The 23353-nt window shown below is 36.6% G+C and overlaps 2 protein-coding genes across 2 annotated transcripts; both read left to right on the top strand.

Moving 5' to 3' along the window:
- The first annotated feature begins 116 nt into the window (after positions 1 to 116).
- cyld2 (cylindromatosis (turban tumor syndrome) 2) lies at positions 117 to 7815 on the top strand. The gene is made up of 13 exons (XM_065242105.1): positions 117 to 564; positions 1381 to 1507; positions 1851 to 2095; positions 2186 to 2354; positions 2657 to 2789; positions 2877 to 2984; positions 4047 to 4126; positions 4371 to 4437; positions 4584 to 4716; positions 5117 to 5225; positions 5338 to 5456; positions 6053 to 6257; positions 6455 to 7815. The coding sequence occupies exons 1-13, from the start codon at positions 142 to 144 to the stop codon at positions 6673 to 6675; spliced, it is 2139 nt and encodes a 712-aa protein (XP_065098177.1). The 5' UTR covers positions 117 to 141; the 3' UTR covers positions 6676 to 7815.
- A 2806-nt stretch (positions 7816 to 10621) lies between these two features.
- top1a (DNA topoisomerase Ia) lies at positions 10622 to 22875 on the top strand. The gene is made up of 21 exons (XM_065241264.2): positions 10622 to 10781; positions 11183 to 11207; positions 14778 to 14874; positions 15143 to 15257; positions 15410 to 15456; positions 15817 to 15903; positions 16128 to 16209; positions 16291 to 16388; positions 16588 to 16703; positions 17018 to 17139; positions 17217 to 17339; positions 17430 to 17617; positions 17697 to 17841; positions 17950 to 18093; positions 18362 to 18547; positions 20420 to 20488; positions 20565 to 20679; positions 20798 to 20925; positions 21051 to 21145; positions 21263 to 21412; positions 21498 to 22875. The coding sequence occupies exons 1-21, from the start codon at positions 10749 to 10751 to the stop codon at positions 21598 to 21600; spliced, it is 2268 nt and encodes a 755-aa protein (XP_065097336.1). The 5' UTR covers positions 10622 to 10748; the 3' UTR covers positions 21601 to 22875.
- Positions 22876 to 23353: the final 478 nt, after the last annotated feature.

Genomic DNA, 23353 nt, shown 5'->3' with positions numbered 1-23353 from the left:
AGTAGCTGAGATTTTGTCATATGATTTCCTTCAACTGTGGAATGCGCGTGACGTCACAGCCACTTCATAGATAAACTCATATCAGCACTACTGTTGTCATTTAATAAGAACGGCGCGTGGATTAGACATTCAGTTCTTAACATGGAACTGAAAGAAGACCTAAACAAAAGCTACTTTATTGTAGTAAAGAGAAACAAGAAAGGCTTAAGCAAAGGTTGTATCGGCCGTGTGGATGCAGAAACACCCGATGGATATCTCACTGGAGTGGTTTATAGAGGCAGTGGTAGTTTAAAGAGTAGTGCCAGGGTGAAGAAGTGGGACACACACCCGCTGTCACGCCATCAGGCTCAGCTTCTTCTGTTCGTTTCTCCCGCCAACAGGAGACTCGAGCTCCTGTGTCATCTTCAGCTCTTCAATGCGATCTGTCAACTCGCTCACGATGACCTTGTCGTGGTTAAACATAAGAGGGACTTTCAGCCGTGCCTGGTCAAAAAATTGATGCAAATCGGCAAGAGCGATAAAACAGGAGACTTAAATATGCTGGGATTTGAACTGGAATTAATGGTGAGGAAAGGCAGATGTTGGTGCCTAACTTTTTAAGACATCTGGATGTCAAGACCCAATATATCCTACGTTTCATTCAGACATTTTTTATTTTAACTAAATTTTTATGTGAAATAATATAAAAGTAAAATTCGTATAGGTAATTTAATTATTTATTTATTTTAAGTAGACCTGATTGTTGTAGATTGTACCACGGGGTTGTTGAATGCTTTATTCTGATTGGTTGAAAATTGTTTCACGGGTATGCATTGGGCTTGTTTGACTTCATGAGGCGCCGTAAGAACCGACAGCCGTATGACGCCAAAGTTCCGCGAGAGCGATTTAAAAGCAGACTCCTCCGTATAATTTGGCGAATCGCTCTCGCGGTACTTTGACGTCATCCGGTTGTCGATTCTTGTGACGCCGCATGAAGTCGAACACACCTTATTATTTTTCGATAAACGCACACATGACCATGTCTTAAAAAAAACCCAAACAATGTCTTAGCAATGTCTTTGGTAACTGTGGTAAAAGCAGAATAATTAACTTTGGTCCTTTGAATTATAAAAAAAATATATATATATATATATATATATATATATATATATATATATATATATATATATATATAAATAATTTAAAATAATTGTGTAAACAGTTCAGAAGGTCATGGGTTCAAATCCAAGAAAACACATAGCCTACTGATATACTGATTAAAAATGTATATCTTGAATGCACTGCATGTCACTTTGGATAAAAGCATCTGCCACATAAATATATAAAATGAACATACACTTTTTAAATTTTAATTTCTTGGCATCCTGAATTTTTCCCTAGGACACTGAGCAAGATATTTTGACAAAGAAGACTGTCTCTCTGCCCATGTTTAGTGCTGCAGACATTGTTCAAGTGGTTCCCTCACATTTAAACAACAGGCAACCGCTGAGACTCAACTCTGCTGTGGGTCAGTAACTCATTTTGTTTATGTTTTAAACCCCCAAAACATTCAAAGAGAAGGTTTCAGTTTTCTCGCCCTGAGCTGTTTGTGTTTTGTAGGTAAGGTAAGATCGTGTGAATAGACTGCATGAAAGATTGCTATCTCAAACTGGAAATACTGTCTTAGGAATTATAGAATGCAGTCTCAAAACATCGTGAACAATTCATAACTTCTCACCATGCTTTAAGGCAGAACTTAAGACTTAAGGGGATTATGCAAATGACTCAGGAATGAAGTTATGTGAAAATATCAACAATCCGGCCATAGTAGCTCAGGTGATGCATCATATCATGAATTTATTTCCTTTTAGATTTGAACAGGAAAGCTGTGACTCACATTAAATCTATGCCAGCTCTCACCAAGAAAAAAGAAAGTATACTCCGCAAGCAGGATGTGTATGACACCATTCAGACCTCAATCCCACACCCTGAATTTTCTATGGGGGTGGGATCCATGGTAGAGGTTATATCTGATGATAGCACAACCGTATATGGAGTGATCAGGTGGATTGGTGTTCCAGAAGGAAAGAAAGATTGCTGGGCAGGACTTGAGCTGGTAAGCTGCCAGTCAAGTTTATTGTCACATTATGGTATCTGCCGGTCTTGTGATGTGCATAATACTTCCTCTTTTAACATTTCCTTACAGGACAATGAGTTTATATCTGGTTCAGATGGTATGTTTGGTAGCAAGCAGTATTTCACCTGTAAAGAAAACACAGCCCTATTTGTGCCATTGACCCAATGCAAACCAGATAGTAGATTACAGTTCAGTTTGGATTCAAAGGAGATCCCAGAACCACCAGAGACTTCCTCTGGTAAGATTCTTCACCTTGCTATTAATTTTTCTTTCTTTTTTTAAGTATCCATTAAAAGGAAATGTAATTTGTAGACTAGACATTGTTTTGTTTATTTAAATGGCCGAATGCAGTGGCTATTGCTTTTAACCATAGATCTGTTTGTCAGATGATGGAAGTTTGGGAAACTTGTTAGATAACAGCTGTTGTCTTGCAAAAGTAGAAATGACACACTTCACCTTTAAATTAACTTAGTTGTTCCACCTATAGAATAACATGTAGATCCTTTATCTTAAAAAGTGTTTTTTTCCTTTTGGTCACAGTCCTGGAGGACTCCGATGAGGTTCCTCATGTTCCTCCTGTTAGTGAACCCGAGGTTTTGTCACGTCTGGTAGGCAGAATGAGGGGAATCCAAGGTCACTTTAACTCCTGTTATCTAGATGCTACTCTCTTCAGGTAAGAGCCTCAAGAAACATATGTAAGTAGTATTTAAGTAACTACCTGTGCTTATGTATTATTTCACACTTTGTTCTCTGCTTTTAGCCTTTTTACATCATCCATCGCCTTCGACAGAGTTTTCAACAGCACAGCGGACAGCGAGGAAGGCATTTCACACTGTTTAAGACGTGATATTGTAAACCCTTTACGCAGGTAAAAAATTTTCATTCAATTTCAACCTATGACCTAAAATTTAATGTATGTGTGATAGTACATCACATTATTTTCACAGTACTAAATGTTTATTTAAAGAAGTTTGGGAGTAGCATGGTTACATAATTCAACCAATCACTCTGGAGAGGTCTGTATAGACCTTACCCAGTGGCAGCCGGTGACTTTTTTTTTCGAGGGCGCACGATGCAAACTTTGTCACAACATGTATGTAGCCCGTCATGTGTGTGGTTCATAATTTCAAAATGTGTTCGGCACGTCGAGTGATCCTGTCTGCATCACGTGTCTTATCAAAATAAGTGCCTGCTGCAGACGCGTCTAAAGGGTTTATGATAAAAGAGACACTCGCGTTTTCCAGATACTCACATAATCTCATGTGTAATCAGAGTTTACTGTTAAGGGAGTTTCTTGCGTGCATGCACACTAGCACCACACATGACACATATTTTGAATTTGCGCCCCTCGGAAGAGCCGCCCTTACCTCTGTCCCATGACAGTTTTGCGATGAGTCAAGATTTCAAAACCACTAAAATTAAATCATTATGTCATGTAATTGATACGATGTTTACATTTGATACATATTACTAATTTTTTTGGAAATAATATTATTATTTAAAGGATTTATTATTTACCTGGCATACATGTTGTATGAGTCTTAAAAAGAAAATGTTTTGTGTCTAGTTGAATAGTTGTTGTTTGTATACACAGACATTTGAAAATAACAGATGTTAGTTTTGCAATATGGAAACATCGTGAAACCGTGGTATTGTTTTTTATCATACCACCAAAATCTCATACCAGTCCATGCCTAGCTGGTATCTATTCCACTTGGGGGGGCACTTTGTGTTTGTACCTCCCATCGGATGACACACCAAATATGGTTTGTTATATTATCTGATTACATGGTAATGCAATCTCTTGAAAAAACAAGTGCTATTTATTTGTGAAGCTTGTGGAAACACACTTCAGAAGAATTTGTGTGCTCATAGTCATCGGAGTATTACATCATATTTCATTATGCACAACCTCTTACTATCTCTGCAGGTCTGGCTTTGTTCCAGCAGAGAGTGTGATGAACTTCCGAAAACAGCTTGGCTGCAAATCTTTTGCCACGGAGGAGAAAGGTAGTCCTTATTAAATAGTGGACACTTGCTTCTTCTTTTTATACATTAAAAGAAAATTATTCAGATAGTACCACTGTGATTCACATTGTTTTAAATGAGTAATAAAACAAATCAAACAGAGGATTGATTGTGTAATTCTGGACAATGTGCCTTGGCATGTTGCATGAAATTATAGATAAGCGATACTTATATTTGTAAACATAGTAGTATTGACCTGAGAATATTTGTCTGCTATTTCCTACAGATCCAGAAGAGTTCATTTCTATTCTACTAAAGGATGTTTTACACATAGAGCCATTGCTCAAATTCAGGTTAGTTTTAGTTGTTTATTTACATAAAATGTGTAAAGTTTTATGCTCATTTGTTTTGTACATATTTAATGTTGACACAGCATAGACAGTTTACATATAGATGAGCTCTGTACTTAATACTGTAATACTTTAATCTCAACTTTTAGGTCATGTGCAGGACTGTCACAAGATGCCTATACACATCAGATAATTGTAGACAAGAGTCAGGCCGGAGTGGTACCTTCAGTTCAGCAGCTGCTTGAGATCTCATTGATGTCAAGTGATCTCAAGTTCGAAGAGGTTTGTTGATTTAATAGTTTACTGTAATTGGCATAAAAAGCTATTGGATGCAAAAATGTTGTTTCTCACCACAGGTGTAATTTAACCAAATTCATTGATGCATCATGGTCAGAAGCAAATGTGCAAGGGCTTAAATTACTCTGTGTAATATAATAGTAGTATAAATAAGCAAGTCAAATATCCACAGGAAGCTTGGGCGGTCAAAAAAGAAGTGGTTAATGGACTTCACATGTTGCACAAAAAGAAAATTGCAGCACTTATCATTAAAATTAAAATCGTGTTAAATTACAGTTGGTACTGATGTGCTGCATCATAATCTACATCTTTGTGCAATAACTAAAGTAGTGGCTAACTGCCAAGCAAAAGTATATATTGTTTATTCTGCTTATTTTTATTTTAGATCCCATCTTGCCTTATAGTTCAGATGCCACGGTTTGGAAAGAATTACAAGATGTTCTCTAAAATCGTTCCCTCAACAGAGCTAGACATTACAGACTTATTGCATTGTTGTGAGTTTAACAAGTATGCCTTTATTTTTAATAAGTGAACTTATCTGATCCTTATAACAGCTGTTTTTGCAAAAATGTGCAATATTTCCCAAATTATAATTTTTTTCCACAGCTCCCCGGCAATGTTTTCTGTGTGGCCGTTTAGCTGACTATGAGTGTGCACAGTGTTTGACAGACCATAAGCTTCAGCCAGGAAAAATCAAGCAGTATTGCTCCACCTGCAACACACAGGTATCACAGCAACTTGTTTAGCATATTGTATTGCTTTAATTCTATTTATTAAAGAGGACATATCATGAAAACCTGACTTTTTCCTTGTTTAAGTGCTATAATTGGGTCCCCAGTGCTTCTATCAACCTAGACAACATGAAAAATATCAACCCAGTAACTTTGTTTTCGTAAACCATTCTCTGCAAGCATGTGAAAAAATAGGCCATCTCAGATCTTATCACAATAATAATGCCCCTCAATCTGCACTATCCAACCACGGCATCATCATTTGGTACAGAGAAAGAGAGAAAATAATTGACAGCACAACTGAGTTTCAATTTCAACAAACCACTGTTTTGGCGATCAGTGTTTCTATTGCATCAACTCATTTGCATTTAGAAGGACACACCCAAAAATAGCACATTTTTGCTCAAACCTGTAAAGTGGCAATTGTAACATGCTATAATACATTTTCTATGGGGTATTTTGAGCTAAAACTTCACAATCTGGGGACATCAAAGACTTATTTTACATCTTAAATAGCCGGTCTCATAAAATGTTTTCTTTAATCTGTATGTCAGTGCTTGTTTTTTCTCAAAATTTTGCTTTTTCTGCAGGTTCATATGCATCCCTCCCGACATAAACACACTCCTCACAAACTTACAGTGCCTGATAATCTTCCAGCAGATGCACCTGTCCAGAGGACCACATTGGAGCTCTTTGCAGTTCTCTCTATTAACACTAGTCATTTTGTGTCTTTCGTGAAATACGGCCCAGACCCACGGTCCTGGATATTCTTTGACAGCATGGCTGACCGATATGGTAGGTTATTTTTTTATGTATTAAATAAAGTTATATAATACAATAAAAAATATTGTAGCCTACATGGTTTCATGTGGTATTTTTATTACAATTCCTCTTTTAGTGTTCCCTCCTTCATTCTTTAACCAGATGCTTTTTGTCTTTGACTTGGATGTTTGTATTTAGCCAATTTCTCACAAACTCACGTTCATCTTTAGGTGACGATAACAATGGGTACAACATTCCGGTTATTAGGGCTTGCCCTGAGGTCGCAGACTTCCTTTCCCAGTCCGAAGAGGAGCTTGCCACAACAGATCTGAATCATTGTACTGAGCTGGTGCAAAGACTGCTGGAAGATTCATACATGTGTCTGTATCAGAGCACAGATGTACTGCCAGAATCATCAATGAGCACAGATGTTCCCATAACATTAGTATGATGTCTATGGACTGCTGTGTCCATGGTATATCTGCTGTGCCATTACGTCACCGTAGTGAACATATTAAGGACACTGACGTTTTGTTGGGACACTGTGTTCTCTTCGTATAAACAAACTGTACTTTTGTTTTGTAAAGGACAAATATTTTCACAAAACAAAAGTTCCATCTCTGTGTTTGTAATTTTATCAGGCAGAGATATACAGTGCTCTTCATATGTATTGGAGCAGTAAAGACAAAATTGCTCTGTTTGCTGTGGAGCCAAGACATGAATATGAGGCAGAAGTACAGAATATTACATTTTATTAACATTTTAATATGTTTCAACAAATAAAACATGCTTTACCAACAAAGAACAACAACCTTACATTCTGAGATTCCTGACTTATGTGTGTTTTCAGCAAATGCAAGACTGCAGGAGCAATGGATTAAATTGATACTACAGATTCTTTGCTTTTTATGTGTGAACAATTAATGCACCAGGACACAGTTAATCACTTAACACTTGTCAGAAAGTTGTCTTAATATGGTCACATTAGAAGCAGTATAAAAATTTTATAAATTGTAAATTGTGTATGTTAGGTTTTTTGACTCCACAGCAAAAAGAGCAATTTTGCCTTTATTGTCCCAATACTAATGGAGGGCACTGTACACTGAAAAAAATGATTCATTCAATTTACTAATTTTTTTTAAGGTAAGTGGTTGCAATCAATTTATTTAAGCTACATTTAAACAAAAGTTTTTTATTTTATTTTACTTTACTAATCTTTTTTGTTTAAATGTAGCTTAAATAAATTGATTGCAACTATTTACCTTTAAAAAATTTAGTAATTTAAATAAATCATTTTTTTTTCAGTGTACATTTAGTAACTATTTTAAAGGTTTGCTAAGGGGAAAATAGAGTTTTTAACTTAAACAGTTATAAATGTAATCTTGTGAGATAATTAATCTGTGTTTATATTTGTACAGAAAATATTTACGTTATATATTTATGTATTTGCACTGATGTCACTTGTTTCTCTTTCATATAACAACAGTGTTAGTGTCAGATGTGTTGAATCAGGTGACAGAATGATGTGCACAAATAAACATTTTTTTAAATGTCAATGGGAATAATATCCATTAAATCTAGGCCTCATCTACTATTATGCAATGCTTTATGCAGAGTCTATACTTTACTTGCACTGTGTCATATTTTTACAGTGAGATTTAAATAAGCATAATTTGACAATTATTTGGTACAAAAAGCAAATGTTAAAAATATAAGTTGGACGTTGGAGATGACTGAGATAAAACTTTTTTCACCATTTTAATCTCAATTCTAGTCCTGATATATAAAAACTAGTATAGAATGCACTTCAGTGGAAATCAAAAGCATTGGGCTATATAATATAATATAATATAATATAATATAATATAATATAATATAATATAATTATTACAAACATTACTACATTACAAACAACAAAACAAACAAAAATTAAGCTTTTTGAAAATTACCCCACCAAATTACAAAAATAATCAGAAATAGATAAACAAAATATAAATATCAAATCGAATAACAAATCAAATCCTAGTGACAATAAGTAATAAAAAAACTATAACAAAAAACCTAGAATAATAACATAACATTATAGAATATAATGTATACTGAATTGAAGTTGTAAGTAATTTTTTGTGAAGATAAAAGTAAATAAACATATTGATTAAAAAAAAACATTATATAATAAATCAATAGCTCAACTTCACTCTCAGAAATAAAGGTATAAAAGCTGTCACTAGGACTGTACCCTTTAAAAGCTACAACTTTATTCCTAAAAAAAGTATATTAGTATTTGTACTGTCCAAATTGTACCATCCAAATTACAGCTTTTGTACCTTTATTTCTGAGAGTGTATTGTGTACCTTTAAAGGTACAGTTAACTGTTTTGTACCCCTAAAAATTAACTGTACAAGATTTTTCCTTAAGGTACACAATAGGTCCTTAAGGTATAATATTCAGGGTTCCTATGTGTCCTTAAAATCCTTGAAAGTTTGTGAATCTGGGGGGAAAAAATTCAAGGCCCTGGGAAGTTTTTGAAAATATACATACATAGATAAAGGTCATTGAAAGTGCTTCAATCTATTTTAGGCATGATGTTTTTTGGAAAAAAAATCCATATTATATTCTCTGTGTAGTGTAGGATAATATCATAAAAATTCTAGACTTTTTAAGCACACGTGCTAAACTGTTTGCTTTAAATGCTTATATCTTCTGTATGCGAATGTTAATTCATACCAAAATGCTTTTTTGCATAGTTGTGTTTGACACATAAAAACGTCTCGTGTTACGTATGTAACTGTTGTTCCCTGAGAAGGGAACGAGGCGCTGCGTCTTCCCTGCCATACTTCCTGCGTCCCTGTAACGTCGTCTTTGGCAATATTTCAGATAGCGATATACTTCCTGGCCCCTGCGTCACCCTGTCTTTGTCTTTAAGCCTCATTGGTTGAATTTGATTTACACATTTGAACGCACATACCCTTGGAGGCGTCCCCAAAGTGTCACTGCAGTAATACAGCGCGAGTTCCCTCAAAAGGGCACTGTAACAATGTATCTTTAAAGGTAACACAATGTAACATTGCCCTCACTTGAAATGTGTCACCACATTAGTCCTTGAAATTGAGTGTATTGGACCTCAAAAGTCCTTGAAAGGTCCTTGAATTTGAAGTCAACTAAGGTGTGGATGGAACCCTGAATATTTGTCCTTTAATATTTTTAAGGTATATATTTAAATGAACCTATGAGGGGCCCAGATCACAGAAAAGGTACAGTTTTTTTCTCACAGTGTGGTAACACTGTGTTAGCAGCGCAAAAGGTCATGGATTCAATCCCAGGAAACACTCTGGAATAAAACTGATATAAAACTGATTAAAAGTATACATTGTTATGCATTGCAAGTTGCAATGGATAAAAGCCTCTGCCAAATGTATGAATGTAAATGCAATATGTAGGGCTTTATATATAGGCCAGCCATGCATTTAGGCTAGGCTTAACTTTTATGCCCAGTTGTTACAAATAATTTAATTTATGGTCTTTGAACTCATAAACTTGCTACCACTACACATTTTTATTATAATAGTTAAAATACACAAAGACCTTAATGCAGCTACAAAATGCAAATATCCACCTTTATATTTAAAACATTTATGTAAATGTATAGCCAACTGCAATACTATGGCTATAAAGAAAACAAAGCAACACACTTGTCACTGAGCACAGACACGCACGCACGTACGCACACACACACACACGCACGCACGCACACGCGCACACACAAAATACCAGGTTGTATGTTTTAAATAAATAATAACTAGATAACTAATTCAGTTACAGAAACTGCTGATCTTCAAGGATGAATTTGTTATTTTTAAATCAAGTCTTTATTGTAGCTGTACAATATTTTGTTGCACATTTTTTTAAAAGGACAATCTTGTAATTACCCATGGAAATATAAACTATTATTCATTGCACAGCCTTTGTACTAGTATTTTATTAATCAAGGGAACATTTTCTTTGTTTATTTTTTATCTTACTCATGTAGGGGTATTTACTGTTTACTCAGTAGGTGGGGGGATAGGTATTTCTAATAGCTAGTTATTTCTTGGCTCACACGTGGAAGACTCATATCAACACTTTGTAGGCCTATCAGTTGATTGGCCACTTAACTTTAGAGGATTGTTATCAAGTGTATTTTAATTGATATATAACCAGGTGAAGCATTCTTTATTACTAATGGCTATTATGATACAGTTTTATACTTATTTCAGCAAGCCTCTCTTATCACTGGCACCACGTGGCTGTTGGTGGTGGTGACGGTACGTAGCGGAGCTGTGCGGGCACGCCGTGTGGGAGGAGCCAGGGGCGGGAATAACGCCTTTTCATCCTTTTAAACACGTCTGACATGCGCAGTACTTTAAATTTCGGGCTTGGTCTGTTACACAACTGTGTCTTTCTTCATTCTGCCCACAGCTCTTCGCCGGCGTTTTACTTAAACAAGATTTTAACTGTTTTATTTTAATCATTAAACCCCTAGAAATGAGTGGGGACCATTCCCACAACGATTCCCAGGTAATGTGTTTGCGATTTATCGTTGTCAGTGATATTTTTCTTTCTTGATGGTTTGTAGTCATTAGCTTGGCTGTTTAAATTCCATCCGCAGCGGCAGTTTTTCCCCAGCATGCTAGGCTAACATGCACAAGAAGTCGGCTTTGAATGTAGTAATTTTATATTGTCAGCTCGCGTTGTCCTTTGTCTCTTTTTTACATTAACACTCCCTAACGAATGCTTCATTTAACGAATAAAAACTTTATACAAGGCCCTGTACTCCGCAGCGGTGGTATTTAAACGCTATTGTACTACCAGGCTTGTTAGCTTGAGTGCTAACCCTCCGACTAGCATCAAGTTGAAAGTTAGCAGCCTATTGACATGGCACGATTTAACATTAACTTGTACACCCGTTTGTTCCGCAGATCGACTCGGGATCCAGATATAATGGTGAGTGGGTCTTGACAAATCACTACATTATTATAAAGCATAATTCTGTTGTTTATGTATCTAGCCTGATCGCCCAGTATCTTGCTTGGCGACCAGTTAGTTGTAAGGACAGAAATGGCGTCCCAGAGACTAAGTCCCTTCTCGCTCTCTGACAAGCGCCTATTGTTCACATTGAGCCCTTTAAAATCATACTTATTTTGCTTTTTTGTGACCAAGAAAGGGCGATTTTGAAAGAGAGAGAAATTTTTAGCCCGTTAACGTGGTTTGATCGTTGATCGAGTGAGTATAATGGTCGTTAAAGGCTCGTGAAAGTGAGGGTTTGGGGGTTGAGGACTTAGTCTCTGCGCCATTTTCTTTTTCTGTGTCTAGCGGTCTGAGTGTAGTGAACGTAAAGTGCACATCGACGTGATTATGGAGGCAAAGGAGTGAGAAACGCGTGTGACCTGTTTTGAATCCACGCATTATAATAAACACGCAGCATCTAATATATGATCATTTAATGCGTTTTGAATAAATACACGTTTAATAAAACATTATATGGATTGTGGAGGCCTCCACTCTCTTTAAACTTTTGTAGTGTGTGTAAAATATTACGATTCACCTAAAACACATTGAATTTTGCTTTTATAAAACTAACATAAGCCCGTTTGTTTGGGCTTTTACTGGATGTAAAGCACTATATCTGTGTCATCACACACTGCAGTTTACCAGTTCAGACATGAAGTGTTGCTCAAGTAATTGTTTACATTGTGAGTGTCATTTAAGCATATTTAATGAATTATTACTTCTAGACCTAGATGAAATGTTAGGTGTATGTATTTATTTATTATTTCTTTAATGTTTACTAAAAAAAACTTTCACAGCACCTGACACCCTATTGTTTTCTTTTTCACTTAAGATTATAAAGGTAATGTCTCTAAAATAAAAAAATAAAAAATCATATTTCTATAGTGGACAAACGGATTGGATATTTTTTGTTTCTTTCACAAGACCGCACTTAATGTATTGCACTCTGGATGTGTAGCACATGGCTGTGCACATGCATCTACTGCCTACTAACTGCGCAGCCTATGTGAACTTGTACAGTATACATTAGGGGTCTCCAACGTGGTGCCTGCGGAGTCTGTGAGGTGCCCGCCAAAGCAGATTCTATTAATAGTTTCAATTGTAATATTTATTTATTAAATATTTTTTATATTAGCTTGGTTTACGTATGTTAACATTTTAACAATCCTAAAACATATCAAGAAAAATAAAAAAATTAGCCCTCCAGATTGTTTTATCCGTTGTGGTAGCCCTTGCTCACAAAAATGTTGGAGACCCCTGGTATACATTAATACAGATTATACCAATGGATCGTTGAATGCTATATTCTGATTGAGAAATATTCCACAGGTATGCATTATTTTTCAGTAAACGCACACCTGACCTGTCAAATGTCTTGAAATAACCACCAGAGCAATGTCTGTGGTAACCGTGGTATAAGTGGAATAATTGATTATCCTTTGAATTATTTGAAAATAATGCACACTCCGCTTTGCCAGATATTGCGTTTCCACCTTGGGTGTGCATTATTTTTTTAATAATTCAGTGGCCTGTCGTCAATTACTCCTTGCGTGTATTATACAAACGGGCAGCTTAATATTTAACCAAGCATCCATGTGCATGCTGAGGTGTGGGTGTAATGAATCTTTTATTAATTACCCATGCTTTTACAATGTTTGCTTCTGAATTACATTCCATAATTTGCTAGATATGTTATGAACAATAATAATAAATGTTAAACCTAAAGAAATAATTTAGCCTATCACTAAAAATAGAATACACCTTTTTACATAAAGTGTGTATATTTATATATTAAATTATATTAAACTCTGTATTTGTGTTCATGTGAGAAGTACATTTGATAATAGCCCTGGTAAAAAGTACACTTTCATAATGTACTTAGTGCTCCATTTTTATATGCTAATTTGGATACTTGATATACTAAAAATAATTTTATTTATATTTAAGAACAACTAAGTGTACTTATTTGGTCCGTTTTGAGACACCATGAATATGAATTAAAATGTGCTAAAAAATGTATTTGCTTGTTGTAAACTTGAACCCATTTTTGTATGAAAGAAGTGTTAACTAAATACATTTTTTTTTAATACAGAGATACTATGTTAAAAGTGCATTTTAGTTCATATTCATAGTGCCTTAAGATTATCCAAGTGTACTTATTTGTGCTAGTTTAAGAACATCTAAAGTATTAAAGAAAGAAGAATTTTTAGTATATTTAGTACAAAATGAGTGTGTGAAATCGAGCACTTCAAGTATGTTATGGGAGTGTACTACTTTTTCACCTGGGAGACCTAATAATTATTTAACCAGTGAAGCTGCTAATGTTTATGACCCTTTGACAGCATGGGTAGGTTGGTTAGATCTTAACACTTTTTTTATGTATAATGTTGTCTAATAACTATATGTAAAATTACCGTAATTTATTTTATTAAAAAACCTTGGATACATTTTTTACGCTTGCCCCTGACAATGCACTTTTGTGCTTAATATTTTTTATATTCCTAAATTAAAACATTAACTTGAGTAACTAGATTTCCCTGGTTTATGTTTAAGATGTATATACAACATATATAATGAACTTGACCACTAGAGGGTACAGTTCACCAATGTTTTCTCAATCTAGACTAGAGGATGTGCACGTGTTTGGATAAAGGGTGAAATGAACATAGTGAAATGCTGTACTAAAGTGATTTTTCGTGGGAATGTAAATGTTTTTAATTGAAAAATAATTGGAGAAGCAGTTACCCTGAGTTACACATTATCTGTGATGTATTGTTGAAAGAAAATGGGTTCATGCTGGATTTTGCATCTTTACTAAACACCAATGTCCTCGAAGGTATTTTTTGAATGCATCAAGTAACATGAGGTTGGTTGTTTCTTTTGGTCTTAAAGGATGACATTTGGGCTAGTTTAAATTCCAAAACCTCTTACAATTCCTGTTAGTTCTTTTGGACCTCAACAGAATAGGAGATCGTTTTGCTAAAGGCCTGTTATAAAACACCTCTTTCTTGCTGCTTTAGTATCAGTGGTATACCTCTGGCCCTCTCGTAATCCAATCTACCTTAACAACCTACACTTTTTCCGAAAGCAATGGCAGTCTTTAGTAAATAGGCTTAGCTGAACCGTGCAAAGAACGAGGCCTCTATAAACACCATACATAGCTGAGCGTGAATAAAATATGGACGATTTTCGAGCTAAAGTGCCAAACACTACAAGGTGCGACTGTGTCTGCAGTGGGTCAGACAAGGACGACTGAAAATGTGTCATGCTGTACTTCAAACCAGTTGTCTGTAAATGGTCGTCTTCGTAGCACAGGCCGATCTCAAATGGGTTTTGCACTGGGGTGCAAGCAGACTGAGCTGCTTGTTTCCAGTATTGTGCTAGTCAGTGTGAACTGATCTTTAATTTGACTAAGATATGTTGGTTTTTCCTACAAGGATGTAATAAAGATGCCAGGTGTTCTCCCTCAAATGTGCAACATATTCTTTCATTTCTTTTTGGCAGATTCTCATAAACACAAAGATAAATACAAGGACAAAGAACACAAACACAAGGACCACAAGAAAGACAAAGAACGTGAGAAATCAAAGTACAGCAACAGGTATGACTGCACTATTTTCTGTCTTAGGGCTCTTAGTCATAACCGTGTCTTCCTACCAGATATATAGCCAGTTAATAGTTCACTTTCATGTTATGGGGTGTGTTTGATAAGCAGGGCGTGGCCTGAAGTGTTTCAGACCATAGGAAGGAATGTTGGCTTTACTGCCAACTTCCTTTGTAAACACTATCATCTATTCGGGGCCGATTTTGTTGATGGACTACACCATTGTGGCAATTAGATCACGGCATGTTTTATTGCATTTTGGCAGCGATCACAGGGACTCCTCTGAAAAAAAGCACAAAGATAAAGAGAGACTAAAGCTCAAAGATGGATCCTCAGACAAGCAGAAGGACAAACACAAAGAGAAGAAAAAGGAGGAAAGGGTGGGCAGATTCCTCTGTTTTTTCACATTGCTATAGTTTTATCTGCGCTAAACCCTCTAGGTCTGGAGGAGTTGTAAATAGTCTTTTGTGATTCGCACAATATAGAGTGCTGTTATTGACCTTTTTCTCATTCTCATTTCATTCTGCAAAAGTCTCTTGACGGCAAGCCCAAAAAAGAGAAGGAGAATGGATTTGCAAGGTAAGTGCGGACCGTCATCGTAATGGGTGATGATTAAGTTATTGAAAACCAAATAAACATTGTTGACTAATGAATGGCGCCGGTCATATGTTAATGTTTCCGAACGGGCCGTTTTCTGCAGCTTAATTTTGTTAAATGGTCTGTTTGCCCTGGGGAGCGAGTACTAAACGTTACAGCATTTTTCCATAGTACAATGAACTCTTTATCTCACAAGATCAAGAAAACTGTTATTCATGATGTCCCCTTTAAGTTGTAATCTAAACCCATCATGGAGTAATCTGAAACATGAATTTATCTTGAGACAATTTAGGAGTTTCGATTAGATGACAAAAGGAATTTCTCTTATTTTTTTTTTAACAGTCCTTACATTAAATCTGAACCGGAGAATGACTTCTACCACTCACCCAAACACGAAAAATCCCTGAAGAGAGAGCGCGACGATGATGAGTGAGTTTACATTGCTTTCATGGGCCACCCTGAATCTTATTACAAAAAAACGTACAATCATCTGCTGTCACGCATTGAGCCACTAATCTTTCTTTTGTTCAAAATGTTGTTTGTGAAGCTTTAGAGCAAATAAGACAATGGTTATATGGGGATTGAAATTGAACCGTACACCGTTGCCAGACGTTTGTTTAGACAGGCCTCGTTTTTCTTGATCTTTCCTTCAGGGCCGAGTTCAAGCCCAAAAAAATTAAAACGGAGGATGACAGAAATGAAAAGAAGGCAAAGAAAAGGAAACAGGAAGAGGAGGTATGTGGACGAACTCTTGTCGGGTTATAATTTTTCCTTTCAAATTAATAATCGAGATGTTTTGTGACGTTGTCACCATAGGACGTTAAGCCCAAAAAGAAGACAAAAGACAAAAAAGGAGAAGTTGCCACAGATGGCAAGAAAAAAGCAAAGAAGGAGCCGGAAGAGAAGTGGAAATGGTTAGTCTCACATCCTCTGATGGTCAAGTAATTGTAGGTTGACTACTAGATGAGAGTCAACTCAAGTCTGTTTTGATTTATTTGGGGACATGTTGCAAATCACAACCGCCCTTGCTGTTCCTGTTCTTTGCGGGACGGCTTTGTGTGTTTGTGCGCTGGTTTGCTTATCTTCCATCTGTTGTGCCTTCATTGCGTTTAGGTGGGAGGAAGAGAGGTACACAGATGGTTCAAAATGGAGGTTTCTGGAACACAAAGGTCCCGTCTTTGCTCCACCCTACGAGCCGTTACCCAGCAAAGTCAAATTCTTTTATGATGGTACGTATGTGCGTGACGGGTCGAACTGCAACTTGGGCTTTATTCTGATTGGACTAGTAGAGAAGCAGATGTTGGGTGGTTAAATCTTTATTTTGTATAAACCTAAGCTCAAATATTTTAAACGGCTTTCTGCTCTGTTGAACACACATGCCCTGTCCGTCTCGAACAGAATAGTGGAAAAAAATGTTGGATAATTCTCAAGTTCTTTACCCATGGATGTCAAAAAATTTATTTTCAGACTTGCAGGCTTTAGTAGTGGTTTAAAATGTAATTAAAGCACAATAAACATGCTTTTTGTGGTGTTGTCTCAATAGGGAAGCCTATGAGGCTCAGTCCTGATGCAGAGGAGGTGGCAACATTTTTTGCAAAGATGTTGGACCACGAGTACACCACCAAGGACATATTTCGGAAAAACTTCTTCAAAGACTGGAGGAAGGTAAAGTTTTTTTGGTGTTGTCTTTTGTCTTAACGTAACTCATATCCAGCTTTTGTTAACCTCGCGTGCTGTTTTAGGAAATGACGTCTGAAGAGAAATCAAAAATCACGGACCTGAACAAGTGCGACTTCACTGAAATGAGTGAATATTTCAAAGCTCAATCCGAAGCCAGGAAGTCCATGACTAAAGAAGAGAAACTGGTATAACTGCATATCTGTTCTAAAATGTGCAATAGTAAAATGTTGCATTGTGTTTTACTCAAACTTGCGTGTTCCTTTCCCTCTCTTCAGAAAATTAAAGAGGAAAATGAGCGTGTTCTTCAAGAGTATGGGTTTTGTCTCATGGACAATCACAAAGAACGCATTGCCAACTTCCGCATTGAGCCTCCGGGCTTGTTCCGAGGCAGAGGTGACCATCCAAAGATGGGCATGCTGAAGCGTCGGATCCGACCCGAGGATGTTATCGTTAACTGCAGCAAGTACGGAGCATTCGCCAATGCCCATCACGCCATCTGATGGAGAGGAAACCCATTTGTAATCTTTTGATTTTTATCGTAGGGATTCAAAACATCCTAAACCACCTCCCGGAACCAAGTGGAAGGAAGTGCGTCATGATAACAAGGTGACGTGGTTGGTGTCCTGGACTGAGAACATCCAAGGCTCCATCAAATACATCATGCTGAATCCCAGCTCAAGAATCAAGGTAGATCGGCATGTGGACCTGAACACTCGTACTGATTGAAAAAAATCGAAATCGTACTGATGCATAAATGTCATATGTCTAACCATATTTAAATATGATGTCTCATAGGGAGAGAAGGATTGGCAGAAGTATGAGACGGCCCGTCGGTTGAAGAAGTGTGTTGAACGGATCCGTGCACAATACAGGGAGGACTGGAAGTCCAAAGAGATGAGGATCAGACAGAGAGCTGTTGCTCTTTACTTCATTGACAAGGTTTGTATTGGTGTGATCGATATTTAAAACATCCCTAGTGTTAAGACCATAACCCAGAAAGCATGTGAGGAATTATCTCAGTAACTCATTCAGTATTACTCATTTAAAATGCACTTAAAGCACTCAGACCGGTTAAAGCCCATTTTCTTTCTCTGTTGGCGTACGTTTACCGTAGTTTTTGTGTGTGGTAATATCTTTTTGAGCGGGAGCAGAAGTTGCAAAGCAGAACAGTGTTATGCATCTTGTCTATATTTCCCTTGTGGTGTAGCTGGCTCTGAGAGCAGGTAATGAGAAAGAGGAAGGAGAGACGGCTGACACGGTGGGCTGCTGCTCACTTAGAGTGGAGCATCTAAGCCTGCATCCGGAGATGGATGGACAGGAGTATGTGGTGGAGTTTGACTTCCTTGGTAAAGACTCTATTAGATACTACAACAAAGTCCCAGTGGAGAAGAGGGTAAGATTATTGTGTTTCTCGGTTCCACTACAATGTCCGAATTCTGTAGCTTGAGTTTGTATAACAACTTGAAGAAGTCTATACATTTGGGGAATTATGGCCTTGGTCAAGCGCTTAGCGCTGCAACTAATGGTTATTTTTATAATCGATTAATCTGCCGATTATTAATTTTATGAGTAATCTGATTTTTTTTTTGCATATAGCTAAATAAGGCACTAAATTATGGTTTTCAAAAAAGTGTACTTTTGAAAGTACAGAAGCCACTTCTGAGTTTTACTTATATAATCTTTTTGATTTTTTTTTTAATCCTTAAAGTTTGTGCAGCTTTGAAAATGTAAAACATCTTTTTAGGTCAAAATATAAATAAAATGAACCTTCAGGGATGTGCTGGTGAAGATGTTTTTCCACAGATTAACTCTTTATTTAATAATAAAATTATAATTAACATTATTCATTATTACCAAAATAATTTAGACATTGAGATTAAATTTATTTGCATGCGTTGTTACAATAATAAAAACCTGGGATTCCCCCTTACTTTAAAACCAATGCTTAGTTTGTGGTTCATATTATTTTTATGAAAATCTAACAACAATTAAACCCATACAAACTTCCTTATATTAAAGGATGAAATTAAACCTTTATTAAAGGGATCGTTCACTTTAAAATTAAAATTCTGTCATTTACTGATCCTCATGATGTTTTCAACCTGTATGCATTTCTTTTTTCTGATCAACACAAAATATATTTTGATAAAATATGGTGAACACACAGCAGATAGTGACCATTGACTTCCATAGTAGGAATAAAAATATGATGGAATTTAATGGGTACCATCAACTGTGTGCTTACCATCATTTATCAAAATATTTTCTTTGTCATTTATCACAATTCTTCCAAAATATTTTTTTCTTACTATGGAAGTCAATGGTCACTATCTGCTGTGCGTTTACCATAATTTATGAAAATATATTATTTTGTGTTCATAAGAAAAAAGGTTTAGAACAACATGAGGATGAGTAAATGATTTTAATTTTAAAGTGAACTATCCCTTTAAGCAGCGTTAGTTTGTGCTTTTGCTTCCATCGTTGTCCTGTCAGGGTTGCCAGATCCACATAACAAAACCAGCCAAGTGGCCATTTATAATTACTCCAAAGCATCCCAATGATTGTTGACATTCTGAATACCAACAACTAATGAACCAAATCCTTCCATCTTTAACCTGCAGAAAAACTTTTTTTGTTAAAAATTTGCCTACTTTAGAACTCTGCCAAAATGCGGATGACCTGGCAACACTGGCTTTACTTTCACCGCATGACCAGCTTTGTTAAAGGCAAGCAATGCCTGATAAACGTGAAGCTCATGCTGTATGAAGAAACGGCGCCTGAATATAATTTTAAGTGCACAACCTGGACTGTATGAAGCGTGTCTGCGTTGTGCAATTGTGGTGCGGTAGTACGTGATGACAACGAATGTCTTTTTTTTTTTGTCAATTAGTTGTTGCAGCCCTACTTGGTTTGCCAGGTTATTAGCACCCCCAAAACCAAAAAAATTTACTAAAAATTTCATGTCTCAATATTTTCAAAATGCTGTTGCAAATTTCAAATGATGCTGGTTTGTTTCCAGTCTTTTTTTTGTGCCTGCTTTTTGTTTTGTATTATCTTACTCCTTTTTTTCTGTTTTGAGAACTTCTTTTTTTATTATTTAAAAATTGTACAAAGTGTCCTTGGTTTTGTGAAAGGCTCTATTATAAGTAACTCGATCACCAGTTTACCGTGCATTGTGTAAAGACAATACCTGAGCTTTATTGATTCACAGATTCTTGTGCCGGCTGCGCCTTTTGTACAAAACCCTATGTTGCATTTGTTACAGGTTTTCAAGAATCTCCAGCTATTCATGGAGGACAAGGAGCCAGAGGACGACCTTTTCGACCGCCTCAATGTAAGTCACTAGTTAATTTTCCGATTCAGAATACATAAGAACAACATTTTTAAAGTATACTACAATTTCTCTGCAGACCTCCATTTTGAACAAGCACCTTCAGGAGTTGATGGATGGCCTTACGGCGAAAGTGTTCCGTACCTACAACGCCTCCATTACGCTACAGCAGCAGCTGAAAGAGCTCACGAACTGTAAGTGTAATGCAATGCATGTAAGAAACCGATTGGGTGCATTATAGAAATGGCCGTGGTTATTTTATTAACATTCTTTAATGTGTCCTAATGAATTCACTTTTTTATATTCACTCAGCTGAAGAGAACGTTCCTGCGAAAATCCTCTCATACAATCGGGCTAACAGAGCAGTAGCCATCCTATGTAACCACCAGAGGGCACCACCCAAAACATTTGAGAAGTCCATGCAAAATCTTCAGACAAAGGTATGAGACATTTGTGACCTTATTCTCTATCTCTGTGCAGTTTTTTGTGTTTGTTTGTTAGTATGAGTACTGCTGGACCATCTAAATGTTTGTCTTTACTGCATTCACTTGTTCATTAAAACCAGATTGACGCAAAGAAGGAACAGCTTGCCGATGCTAAAAGAGAACTGAAAAGTGCCAAGGCTGACGCCAAAGTACGCAGAGATGAGAAAACCAAGAAGTGAGTGTCAAAATATTTGCTTGAAGGGCGCCCAATTGAATTTGGCCTTCTGAGGCTCATTGTGTGTTCATATGTGATTGTATGCTGCCTTAATGTTGATTTGTTTTGGCAACCCAGGACTGTGGAGACCAAGAAGAAAGCGGTGCAGAGGGCAGAGGAACAGCTGATGAAGTTGGAGGTACAGGCCACTGATCGAGAGGAGAACAAACAAATCGCCCTGGGTACCTCCAAACTCAACTACCTGGACCCGCGTATCTCAGTAGCTTGGTGAGAACTTGCATTCGATTTGAGATAAGATATGCAGAAGTCTGTTAGTTGGATTTCTGGTCCTCATTCTCTTTTACTTTTTCAGGTGCAAGAAGTTTGAAATTCCAATTGAAAAGATCTACAACAAAACGCAGCGTGAGAAATTTGCCTGGGCTATCGACATGGCTGACAAAGACTTTGAATTTTAAATCCTGCTCGTGATTTTAATTCTCCCTCCACCCCATCCTTTTTTTTATTTTTAATAGATACTTTTAGTCTAAGCGATTTCCAGCAGGTGGTAAACCTGTCAAGGGAATAGATGTGAAGCAAGCATTGTGTCGAGAGGGAGACCTGAATGTCATGATTTGGGTGACTGATTTAGGCTTTGACTGGTAAACTTGTAAATTTTGTTGGGTCGGTCTTTTAAAAACAAATTGAAGCGTGGGGGTCAATTACAAGGTTGCGTGGTCTTGAGCCGGGAACTGGAGAATCAGTGGCTTGACCTTTTGAACACTTACCGTCTCGCTCTCAATCCCCAACTTTGGACGCAGGGACTCAAGGATGTCTGAACTATGAACTGTGTGGTCCTATAGCTACTGTATTCATTTACAAATTGCTTTGTGGATCGTATCATTTTAGTTTTGTTGTATTTTTAGCCCTCCTGTATTAATAATGGATTCTATATTTTAATAGAAGATTTAAAAAAAAAAAATCAAAATTAAGTGCACCCACACGCCTTTTTAGATGATGAAATGTGTACACCAGGTGTGATGTTTTATGGGAAATGCTACCATGAAAAGCTGTGTGTTTGAGTGAGTTACATGAACTGTTCGCTTTTAAACTGGAGTTGGAAATCCGTGTAAACCGTAATCGAAAGTAGGATGCTCGGAGGAGCTACAGGGGACTACAGCTTCAATCTTGATTATATTTCCATGAACAAGCAGAATGTGAATCGTTTTTTACAGCATATATATATTATATATCAGGGTCTTGTTTCCAGTGTAAATGTGAACCGATATTTTTCCCTTCGTCTCCAGTATCCTACAGATTGTGTCTACATAGCTTTGTGTCTCCATCTGGTTTTAACTTAAAAAGTGTAATGGCTGTTTTCCATAAGAAAAAGAAACTCCTGTATCTGTTACTTGAAGATATCACTCTGTTAGGACGTATCGACAAAGACGGATTTTTTTTTTTCTTTTGAAGGGTATGTGAGGGAATTCAACTATTGCCAAAAACAAGTCTGTGTTATGATTTTAAGCAGTTTTATTTTGTAATTGTGTCAAGATTAAGGATAAAATAATTTTAACATGGACTTTAACGGAATCTTTTTGTTTTTCCTCTCCGGAAAGAAAAGTTGTTTGTGGCAGCCATGTAACCTTTTCCAACTTATTGAGCTCATGCCATAACCTCTGATCATGTGTTTTTGTTTGCTTTTTATTCCTTAATTGTAGATTATTTAAAAATAAATAATCTTACAACGAAAACCGTGTTGTGTCTTATTAAGCTAAAATCTCCATCCATCTTGCAATTCATCTTCCAGTCCAAATATCATAATGGTGTTGGTGATGAGTGTGGTTTTGTTAAAACTTGATGCGTTCCACTTACAATAATGGCTTGAAGAACTTCCTGTGTTCTCAGAACCGTGTGAAATAAGAACCGAGTCTTGCTTTGAGAACAGACCTCAGGAAGAACTCGGAGGGGGGAGCAAAAGAAAAGACCCGGCCTGTTTGTCTTGGAAGGAAAGGCTGTGTGATGTATTAGCCAAGCTGTAGTCTTAGGCAAGGTTTCATTCCTTTTGAAAAGTGCACCGGGGACTTTACTGTGACTCTAAGAAAATATTCAAATTATTCATTCCCTTGAGATCATTTCCGTCTTTGCATTTCTCTTTATAGAAAGGATCAGCTTAGTGAAACTTATGTGAAATGCATATCGCACATCAAATGATAAACACATAAGAATTTA

Source organism: Paramisgurnus dabryanus, chromosome 14, assembly GCF_030506205.2.
Source record: "Paramisgurnus dabryanus chromosome 14, PD_genome_1.1, whole genome shotgun sequence".
NCBI classification, from domain to species: domain Eukaryota; kingdom Metazoa; phylum Chordata; class Actinopteri; order Cypriniformes; family Cobitidae; genus Paramisgurnus; species Paramisgurnus dabryanus.
Note: the sequence above shows the minus strand (reverse complement) of the source record. Positions and strands in the feature narration are given on the sequence as shown.

Coding starts and splice junctions, on each gene's coding strand:
- top1a (XM_065241264.2), top strand. CDS start 10,749: ATGAGTGGGGACCATTCCCACAACGATTCCCAG. Junction 16,210..16,290: donor AAAGGAAACAGGAAGAGGAG/GTATGTGGACGA, acceptor TTGTCACCATAG/GACGTTAAGCCCAAAAAGAA. Junction 20,680..20,797: donor GCTGAAAGAGCTCACGAACT/GTAAGTGTAATG, acceptor ATATTCACTCAG/CTGAAGAGAACGTTCCTGCG.
- cyld2 (XM_065242105.1), top strand. CDS start 142: ATGGAACTGAAAGAAGACCTAAACAAAAGCTACTTTATTGTAGTAAAG. Junction 5,226..5,337: donor TACAGACTTATTGCATTGTT/GTGAGTTTAACA, acceptor TTTTTTCCACAG/CTCCCCGGCAATGTTTTCTG. Junction 5,457..6,052: donor GCTCCACCTGCAACACACAG/GTATCACAGCAA, acceptor CTTTTTCTGCAG/GTTCATATGCATCCCTCCCG.